The sequence below is a fragment of the Apium graveolens genome, chromosome 2 (assembly GCF_009905375.1).
Source record: "Apium graveolens cultivar Ventura chromosome 2, ASM990537v1, whole genome shotgun sequence".
NCBI lineage: Eukaryota > Viridiplantae > Streptophyta > Magnoliopsida > Apiales > Apiaceae > Apium > Apium graveolens.
Genome location: NC_133648.1, coordinates 204,043,579 through 204,054,945, shown reverse-complemented (window position 1 = coordinate 204,054,945; position 11,367 = coordinate 204,043,579). Strand labels below are relative to the sequence as shown.

Below are 11,367 nucleotides of genomic sequence, written 5' to 3'. Positions count from 1 at the left end.
AGTACTTATATTATCAGGAGATAATCATCAGAAGATGGATATCAGAACTTAAGTATTGAAGGACGTTCAGATAAGGACAGCAGCTGATTAAAGGAAAGAAGATCAAGACAAATATAAGAAGAGATATGCATGAAGAAAGAATTCTATGAAGAATAGAATACTTGGAAGAAAAGATATCTGATTGATATATTTTAGGAAGCAGAATTATATTCCATATCAATTAGCGATTATCTTGTAACTGTGTAGTATATAAACACAGACATAGGGTTTACACTATAAGTGTTATCATATTCGAGAAGTTTATTCATTGTAACCCTAGCAGCTCTCGTGATATTTGTTCATCACTGAGAGGTAACAGTTCCATACTGTAACAGAGTTTATTGTTTCAATAAAGTTTGTTTTCTGTTACTTGAGTTATTAAAGTTCGATTTGATTGTACTATACACTGTATTCACCCCCTCTACAATGTGTGTGTGACCTAACAAAAAGTAAAGGATACTGTAAAGGCATGAAATGGGCATTGGTCTCGAAAATCCTCTGAAGTTGTTTAGTTTTTGTCTGAACAACAATATCCCGGGTTCCGCATGAATCTTCTAGGTCACCAACAATCAGAACACCAACCTCGTTAGAAGGTCCAACATTATTAGATCTACCATCCGCTGCTTTACATGAAATTAATTCCAACTCAACTTCCTCAGGTTCATTGTTTTTGAACCGGTCTCTAGCCATATGAAAACTATTAACCAATCGATTATTCTCATCAAGCATCAGAAGAAGGCCTTTTATAATGTCTGAATCTATAGAATCGCTACCAGGAACAGCTCGCTTTCTATTTTCTATTTCATTCTCAGTATTATATACGTACATCTGACAAAACTTTGGAGGTTCACCAGTAGTTGGGCATATGCTTCCAATCAAATGATAGTTCTGACCATAAAGCTTGAAAATGTAAGGAGCTCCTCCTCTGTTTATACTATTGTCAATTTTACCTCCAGTTGATGTAAAAGTAAACAATGAGTTATATATCAGGATCTTTATTTTATAATGTTGAGTTTTCTTTCCACCAGATAACAATTTAGCTAAAAACGTAGGAGTAGGTTTTTCCGGTGGTAACTGGACCTGCCCATTCCGACAACAAACAAAAAATGTTGGTGACGCATGCTTGTTGGATTTGTTATTCCGTTCATTATTCCACATAATGGCTTTATAGTATGGACAAAGTTTGCCGGGCTTTCCAAGATCCATATATCCTTGTCATTAGAGGTGGCCAAACGATCGGGCTGAGCATGTCGGGCTGAATTATCTCCGGACCGGTTAGATCAGAGTTATATATGTGAACGGATCGTTAAGAACAACGGGCCGTGTTGGTTCGGGCCGAACCATGAAAATAGAAAACCGAAAACGGACCGTCAATTGGATGATTTGTGCGGTTAACGTTGTTATGCGAATTATTCGCGGTTATTCGCGAATTAGCGAATAAACGAATTAGCCTACTGACCCAGTTGAGCAATTTAATTGTTTATTTAATGACTTAGCAAAGCACTAGCAGAGTAGCAGTTAGCAAATTCAGTTGAGCACATGGTCTGTCAAATCAATCACTAATTTTATTATTTAAAATTATTATCCGGAATTTCTTTTGCTTTTTCCTTGTTCAGTTTCTTACATTAACAAATTATTTTTCTATATTATTTTTATTTTGGTTCCGAAGTTGACTTAATTTTTAAAAAGTATTTCAATTGTTTTTTAAACTGGCAAACATAAATATTACAATTGATCTGGGCCTCTAAAATAAATTGTATTAATTTTCTTTCCCGAATTTGTAAAACTAGAATGTGTTAAAATAAAATAAGGAAAAAATTGCAATTATTATATTACTTGCATATACTTGTTCCAAACACCAAGCAAAACACACACACTCACTGACCCTATAACAAGTTAACAACAAATCCACATACAACAATTTAATTCATTTGTTCTCAAATGGCCTCGCGCATGAGCGACTAGCTGGCGAATAAAGTGTAACGGGCTGGTACGGTTACGGGCCGGTCCCAGTTTCAGTAAATTGAATTCGTGTTCGGTTCGTTAAAATATACGGTTTGAACGAATTACGAACCGGCATGTGGTGAGCCGAATTATACGATTTTTTAACGAGCCGAATAGCGATCGGGCCGAGCCAAACCGCTCGTTTGGCCACCTCTACTTGTCATAGGTCTGTTAAAGATTATTAGAAAACACAATATAAAAGAATCAATATCGATAAATCACAGTCAATGCAGACCTGAAATCAGTTTACCATCATACCGTTAATGTGAAGATCAAATTCTTCCTCAGAATCATATCCGCCGAATTCCATTGGAATTTCTGATTTTTATTATTGGTAAGGATCAGATATATGAAATTTAATAAAATTGATAACGGTATCAATGCATCACATTTGTTAGTTGTTTACCTTCAAAATGATCCTCCACCTCCACATTATCAAAATACTCAATATAATTGCGATCTTTTAGGTTCTGCTTAATTTTGAAAGGTCTTTTTGATCTTGACACAGACGGACATGTGTTATCTGCATTCCATTTATTTTGATACAATAACATTACGCGTTCATGAGATGATATGATAGGATTTGCATTCCATGTATTATTAAATAAATGTTAACACGTTCATGAGATGATAGACCTGGATTTGTAGAAGCTGTAATTGTAGATGCCGGTAGTTGGAAATTAATCCTATCCTGTCCCAGCTGTTGTGTGCATTTCGGAACTGGTTTAGCTATATTTGCAGATTTTAGTATATCTGCAATTATTTACGAAAACAACAATATTCGGAAGTCACAATATCACAAAACTCCAAAAAATTAAGGTATTGACTGAATTTTACCTGGATTGTTAGAACGTGTTATTGCAGCAGTTGGAAGTTCAAAATTAATCTTACGTTGTCCTATATGTGTCGTGGATTTTGAAGTTGGAACTTATTCATTCCTAAATTCTGGTATATCTGCAAATTAAAATGATTAATTCAGAAATGATTAAATTTGTGGAAATTTGGCCACGTTAAAACTACAAAAAATTCATAGGATACATTGTTCAACCTTGCAAGTTCATGTTCTGTAACCTCCTTGATGAAGGAGTGACTCTACTGAATGGTTGCCCGACACATGATGATTTGGCTGCATGTATGCTTTTAAATAATATCACAACTGAAACATATATGAAATTAAATAAGTAACTTTTGTAAACACTGACCATCTCCACATGATGAATTAACTGATTTAAATGCAGCAAAATTTACAAGAGTATATGTGGTACCACTCAATGGTGACGGCGAAAATCTACCTGGACCTGAAACTGTTTGTCATTCAATTTAGTTGGTGTGTCACTATTTACTATAAAACAAACAATTCTAAAATGTCAGTTTGCAACATATCCGAATTTAAACAAATACCAGGTTTCGACGTGGGTGGTGTTTGAAAATTATTAGATGAGGCACTGGAAGATCTGCATCGCTCGCTGTCAATTAAGTTACGTTGTGGATTTTGAGGTAAGCCTTCAAATGTACGTGTGACACGCTTTATGTTGTAACCATGTGAGAAATCATTAAAATTCAATGTTGACAGTGGAACTCGACTCTGTGCTGCAGGAAAAATGCCAAGAATCTTATCATGTGTACATGACACATTGAATGAAAATAACCAATTAAAAAAATGATACTTCAAATACACGTACACTGATTCACTGTTGTTGAAACCTTGGTATTATTGTTCAATACCGGTTTTTTAGTAGTATGGGCAGTTGCAAATCTATCAATAGGATTCATGGTTATTCGTTTTGTTCCTGCAATAATTTAAGAATCAAACAGTAATATACACGTAGAACACGACGGGACAAATTTGTCTATGGATGTCTACCGTGCTTCGTTGCATCTGATGTAGCATCAGATCTGCTGTTTTTTATCACTGAAATTTGTTGTTTTGATTTCACAAGCCGTGTGCCTGTCTGGTTGTTTAGTAATTCAGACACTAAACAGAACGTACATTTAATCACAAATAATAATTTAATAATCTTAAATCTAACAGAAAAAATAGATAGAAACACAAACCATGCGTTGGCGTTTCAGTATTGACAACAGATTGCCTTGCATTAACATGGGCATTTTCATTTTCATTTGCAAAAATTGATGAACCTGGTTCACGAAAAAGTAAGGATTTTTGGCAATAATTGAATACAAACATGATTTAATCATGTGAAATTAAACAATAAAAAGGTATATTACAAACACCTGATTACCATGCTTAGGAATTTCAGTAATATCAGAAGATTGGCTAGTATTTATATGTGCATTTTCATCTGCATAACCTGATGAACCTGGTACATGGGTAAAACAAACAATTATTTGCAATATGATACTCAATAAACTCAGCACGGAATACTTATGCGGCAAAACACAGACAAATTTTGCAAGGCACACATACCGCTCATTAAATGTTCTGCAGAATGAGAACTATATTTCGTAAACAGATTTCGTTTTGAAAGCGAAGATACTTGATTTGTTGTATGTTTCAATCGTCGCTTGTTTTCTGGTGTCAAGATTTAGATCAACAAACCAACATGTTCTACACAAATATAATTTATATTTCGTAAACATGAAGAGGATATGTATAATCTAAGATGAACATGCACTGTATAATAAAAACATCAGAATACTCATATTACCAGGTTCCAATGAAGGTGGAGACAGTAGCAAGGCCGCATGCGGTCGTTTGGAAGCTGTAATTCATGAAAGAAAGGAATGAGAACACGTAATCTACATAGCCGATGAAGGAGGACGAACTGCTTACCTGATTGATTTCCCGGTTTCCGATATTTTGGTTCTTCATCCATTGGTTCTTTCATTTTCAATCTTCAGGTTATAGAATGATTTATACGAAAATCATAGAGTCAAATAGAGTGAAGAAGAACTTTGCAGTCCTTTGGCAGCCATCAATGGTGAATGAAACCAAGAAAGTGAGAAGAGAGTCAATCTGCAAAAATCATGTGCTTGAATTGTGGATCAGTTTTTTTGAAAATTGAAAATTTTGTTATAATCTGTTAAGTATAGATTTAATTTTACCCTTGAATTTGAATATTACCCGTGGATAATCCATAACCCGACCCGTTAACCCATTTTAGATGCTTCATTTACATCCATGCCCTTATTTTTTAAAAAGTTAAGTAGAAGTTTTTAATTTTTTGGGTAGAAAGGTAATTTTATGGAATTTTTCACTAGCAGGAATTAAGAATAGTAGATTAATTTGTTTGATATTTAAACTATTTAAACGTCTAAGTGTGAAATATTAGATAGTATTTAATGTATAGATAAAAAAAATCCGGTCCATCCCTGATATCAACGGGCCTTTTATCTCAAAGAAGTCTAACTCGGCATGGCCGGTTTGCACTACCCGACTATTTATTTTTGAAAAACGGAGTTTTTTAAGAACCCGATAAAATTCAGTACGATAGACTTTGCGATTTTACTTATGAGCAGTATAATATTATAAAATATTTCAAATCAAAATTATTTATGCTTGTCTGAAAACTAATTATTTGAATTATATTTCTCAATATTTAGGTAAACATTATTTAGAGAGCTCATTTCTTATTTTTCATAGCAAAAAAAGTATAAAAAGGTCAGATCACTCTCGTGTTAATTTTTTTAATGACTATTTATTGTGAAATTATTTAGGGACATTTTTATGTTTTCACCTATTATTATATCACTTTAATTTATAAGATAATGTGATATGAACAATATAATATTTTAAATAAAAATTATTTATGATTGACCCAAAACTAGAGATGCACAAAAAGCCTGGGCCCGAAAATCTGGCCCGGCCCGATCCGGTCAAAGCCCGGTCAAGCCCGGCCCGGTCACAGCCCGGCCCGGTCCCGGCCCGGGCTTCGGGCCTCGACGGGCCCTATATTTTTAGGCAAAGCCCGGCCCGGCCCGGTTAAAAGCCCGGGCTTCGGCCCGGCCCAGCCCGATTAAAAGCCCGAAAAAGCCCGGTTATAATCTGATTATTCTAATATATTTTTAATATATTTATAAATTCACATTTACTATAAATATAAATAATACTTTAACACATATGTATTTACATATTTGTGATTAATAATATTATTTATATACTTCGTTGCATAAAAAATGAAAGAAGATATAATAAGTATCATTGTTATCATAACAATGATATCATTGTTATCATAACAATGATAAAATATATTATATAAACATGTTTATTTTTTGCCGAACTTAAATATTTTCAACGAAGTAATGTTTTCATAAAATATTCCATGTAAACTAATACATTTTTAGGATGATCTAGTTGCTAACACATGTATTCTTCGGAATCTCTAATAATACTCGATCCGATTTAAATTAGAAAAAAGTCCGGTCCGATCCGATCCGGCCCGAAAAAAAGCCCGATTAGGCCCGCCTCGAGGGCCCAAACGGGTTTTGACATTTCCGGAAAGTCCGGCCCGGCCCGGTCAAAGTCAAAACCCGAAAAGCCCGGCCCGGTCAAAACCCGAAAAGCCCGGCCCGGTCAAAACCCGGGCTTTTTAAGGCCCGGTCAAAGCCTGCCCGGTGGATCTTTTGTGCATCTCTACCCAAAACTAGTTATTCGAATTATATTTGTCATAAAAATATATTAAAAAAGAGATGTTAATTTATATTATAAGAGTGAATTTACCTATATTGAGTTGACAGAAAGTTACAAGTTGGGAACTTGGAATGCATCTCCAACAAACCTTGTAAACTCCGTCCACTTGAGGACACAAAAACATATAAACAGACATAAAAAGACCCCCAAAATCTTGAATGCAAGCTGCTGCTGCTGTTATTCTTGCAAAACCCACTTCATCAATATCATCTCTTCATCTCCTAAAAATGGCTTCTTCATCTCTTCTTCTCCCTTCCATTTCTCTCCACCCCAAAACCCACCCTGCTTCTTTCTCTAATTATTGCCTCAAGCCTTGTAAAACCTTTAGCAAATCAAGGGTTTTTATGAGTGTTAATGATGGTTTGTTTCACGATTACAAACCCACCTCAGCTTTTTTCTTTCCTGGCCAGGTCTTTCTTCTTCTTCTTCTTCTTCTTCTTCTGTAATGTGCTTATTTCATATTTGTTTAGTTATGACCTCATTGTATTTCCTATTAATGTTTTATTACTCTTTTTTTCGATTTTGAAATATGTGTGCAACTTTATATTTTTTACTTGTTTATTATGTTTAAGATTTGTTGGAGGAAATCATATTTTTAAAAAGGGTCAATTCTGAGGAGGCATCAGCATTCACTCCGTGCCCTAGTTTTCCACCTGAACCCCTCTCCCCAACTATAAATCTCACCCTGTCTGTTAACCACTACATCATACAAATAACCACAAACAGATTCAGTCTGGGGTAATCTTGGTCTCACAACTGTCAGTGGAGTAGCGGAGTATCTTGTACAAATTGGGATACGCAATTGACAGTGGAGTATACATTCGGCTAAAATTGGCCATTTTTTTCAAAATGGCTATTTTGGTTAAATTTTTTAAAAATTTAGCTATTTTTGTAATTTTTTCTATAGTATCGGTCTTCATACCTTTTAACCCTTTTCCTTAGTAAAAGACGTTTTTATCCGTCGATGTCGATATGGGCCGATATGTCGTTTTATTTTCCGAAAAGGGCTAAAAGGAACGATACCTAATACTACAGGGGTTAAAATGTATGACTTCATACTTTTGGGGCTGATAGGTATAACGGTCCATACTTTAGGGGCCAAAAGGTCATTAAGCCTTAATTGAAGTGAACTTTAATCAATGTGCCTTCTGGATTTTTTAAGTTGTGTCCATGTGAAGTTGAGTAGGGTTTGGCTCTTCTAAGATGTTTCCAGCCCTTAATTTATACATTTTCTTCATGTACTTATTCTAGTATGATTGTTTTACAGCAATTTGGATAATAATCAGGGAAAACTGCTATTGCAGACTGAGAATTTGAATTTGTGAATCATGTTAAGATCTATTCTGTACTTGTTTGGTGAGAGTGCGACAGTTCTATTGAATTTTGAATACGTTAATCAAGAAATATAAGGTTTTGATGTTATGCTGAGTAGAAGAAGTTGATGATTTGTGGTAAGAAATAATAGGATAAAGTTTATTTAAATCTTTATCATGTTATTGCAGGGTGCTCAAGCTGTTGGGATGGGCATGGAGGCTCAGAAGGTACCTGCTGCTGCTGAATTGTTCACTAAAGCAAGTGAAATTTTAGGGTGCGTATAAACATTCATCAAGATCGACATTGAATAATAGTATTATATATTGGTTGATATTGCTTCTTCGTTGAAGATTTCAGTTTTTAACCTTTACCCAGTACTTGGTAGCTGGTTGGATAATGGAAGTGGAGAGGAACTGTTCCATGTAAATTATATCTTTAGTGAATAACTTAGTAACTGCATGCAGGTTTGACTTATTGGATGTTTGCGTTACTGGACCTAAAGAGAAGCTAGACTCCACAGTTTTGAGCCAAGTATGCTGCCATATACTTTTGCTAAATGTTATTCTGTTCTCAACAAATTTCAATTGCCATTACTGCACAATCTCTTTTTTAAAAAAGGTCCAGTCATTTAAGTAGATTTTACATTACTACTTGCAACAGATTGATACAAGTAATGAAGTGATGTAGGGGTGAGCAAAAAATCGAAATAATCCGAAACCGAAACCGCTAAAAACTGATATAAACCGAACTGACTAAATCCGAATCGAAACCGGAACCGAAAAATTAATAACCAAAACTGAACCTGATTGTTCGCTTTCGGTTTTATGTTAAAACCGAACTGAAAAAGTCCAAGACCGATCCGATAATTAAAATAATTAAATAAATAAATATTTTTTATAAGTTATATAAGATTTTTAATATATACACATATACACACCTAATTACTGAAATTGGGCTCATTTGTACTTGTACTATGGCATGGTCAGTAGAACTGGTTACTAGACCACATTTTCATTGTTTAGTTTCTGTTAGTGGCAGTCTGGTAACACAGTGGCAAACATTAATAGTGATGTTTAACTTTATGGAATTGCGGGTTTAGTCAATTTATATTTGTATTTGTATTTAAATGTGATTTAGCATATTGATTCCGGTCTTAAATAAATTAGTGTATTCATTAATTGATTCCACAGCCAGCAATATATGTCACCAGTTTAGCTGCAGTTGAGGTACTACGTGCCCGTGAAGGAGGTCAACAAATTATTGATTCTATTGATGTTACATGTGGTCTAAGTTTGGGAGAATACACCGCTTTGGCATTTGCTGGAGCTTTTGGGTAGGTAATTGATTTGTTATGACAAGAATAATTACTAATTTCTATGATCAGACATTTTTGCTTTACGCTTCTGAAGAAATGCATTGTTTATGGAATTTCAGTTGTTCAAGTCAATTTAACTGAACACGTTACCTGTGAACCTGTCTCTCACTAAATGAAAGTTCTATACAAGATTCCCTGCAACTTGATATAGTATGCACAGTCTTTGATTTGTACCATTGAAGAGTGGCTTAGTTCCAGTGAACATTCTAAGAACTATAGTAATGTCCCCTTCCATTTTTTAGCAATTCCAACATTCTTTTGGCTTGTTGAATGTTTAATAAGATTATAAACGGAGTTGATATGTGATAGTCCCGTACCAATTACCTTCGTAATATTCAAATTTATTTATGTGATCATTAAATTTTTCATCTAATTATCCGATTCCCCTTTTTAGCTTCGAAGATGGACTCAAGCTGGTCAAATTGAGGGGTCAAGCCATGCAGGTAAATAACCTGACGTAGTTTTGCGCTCTTTACGCTATGCTAATTGCACATTTTGTCATAGCGTTAATGCTTCATATGTACAGGAAGCTGCAGATGCTGCTAAAAGTGCCATGGTTAGTGTCATTGGACTGGACGCCGAAAAGGTGCAACTTTTGTGTAACGCTGCTAATGAAAAAGTAGATGAAGCAAACAGAGTTCAAATTGCAAATTTCTTATGCCCAGTAAGAATTTTTGTATTATATCAGTGTTCTGGAGATAGTGAGGAAAGCTGGAAGTGACAAAAGTGTATATGCTGATTGCTGGCTAAGAGGATAGTTTGTGTATTATTTCTGTAGGGAAACTATGCAGTCTCAGGAGGAGTCAAGGGAGTGGAAGTCTTAGAAGCTAAAGCTAAGTCTTTTAAGGCTCGAATGACGGTACTACACACTCTATACTTTTGTTGTCGAACCGCTGCCATGCTTCCAATGCCTCATCACTTATTTGTCACTTCTGCAGGTCCGTCTAGCTGTTGCTGGTGCTTTCCACACCAGTTTCATGAATCCAGCTGTCTCAAGATTGGAAGCTGCTTTGGCAGCAACAGAAATAAGAATTCCAAGAATACCAGTTATATCCAATGTCGATGCAACACCACATGCAGACCCTGAAACAATTAAGAAAATATTAGCTCGTCAGGTAAACTACCAATTGTTCTGTTGATGCTCATTATTAGTAACTTGTAGCATTATTGATTCATTTTAACATTGGAATCATAGGTAACTTCCCCCGTTCACTGGGAAGCAACTGTAAAGAACCTCCTAACCAGAGGTTTGAAAAAGAGCTACGAGTTGGGGCCTGGAAAGGTAAGAGTTCAATGACTGATATCTAGTATTAGGGTCATGCTTTCAATGTCTTCAAGGCAACACATTTCTTGAAAATATGATGTGAATAATGTATGCTTTACCTTTTCTTCCCCGTACTTCTTACAAAATTTCAGGTTATAGCAGGAATTCTTAAGAGAGTGGACAGAAGTGCTGAGATTGAGAATATTAGTGCTTAATAAACTATAGTTTGCTGTGTTACTACCATCCTGTAAGGCAGTGAGCAGGTTTTTTACCATTTGGTTCCTTGAAATTCAACAAGAGCTAGTTTTAAGTTATCTGAATCTTTGTCTTGAACATTCCTGAAAATTTTCTTGAGGGATGTGCGGATGATGTTGTGTAAGAGCTAAATAGTAATTTTAATGATTTAAATGATTCAGCAATTTGTAATGACTGAGAAATTGTGATGAGGTCTTAGTTGCTACATTCAGTTATATATTGAATTGGTTTCTCATAGATATAGCAATGTTTTTTGAATTACAGCTAAGCGGATTACCATGCTTACCCATTCACTAGCTGAGCCAGGTCTTAGGGTTTAATATAGGAAAGTTTTGCAATGTATCATTTGCATGGAAATTTATAGCTCAGGCCTCAGGTTCACCACTGCCTTGTTGGGGTCCCTGCACCTTTATTGGCTTTGCCCTAAGCTATATGTTCTGGTTGAAGATCAAATACATTAGGACC

At 35.2% G+C, this 11,367-nt stretch overlaps 1 protein-coding gene across 1 annotated transcript; it reads left to right on the top strand.

Annotated features, from left to right (window-relative positions):
• Positions 1 to 6,739: 6,739 nt before the first annotated feature.
• On the top strand, positions 6,740 to 11,141 carry LOC141708075 (uncharacterized). Its single transcript, XM_074511546.1, has 10 exons — positions 6,740 to 7,104; positions 8,197 to 8,282; positions 8,473 to 8,539; positions 9,199 to 9,341; positions 9,778 to 9,826; positions 9,910 to 10,047; positions 10,162 to 10,242; positions 10,322 to 10,498; positions 10,579 to 10,665; positions 10,800 to 11,141. The coding sequence occupies exons 1-10, from the start codon at positions 6,853 to 6,855 to the stop codon at positions 10,860 to 10,862; spliced, it is 1,143 nt and encodes a 380-aa protein (XP_074367647.1). The 5' UTR covers positions 6,740 to 6,852; the 3' UTR covers positions 10,863 to 11,141.
• Positions 11,142 to 11,367: the final 226 nt, after the last annotated feature.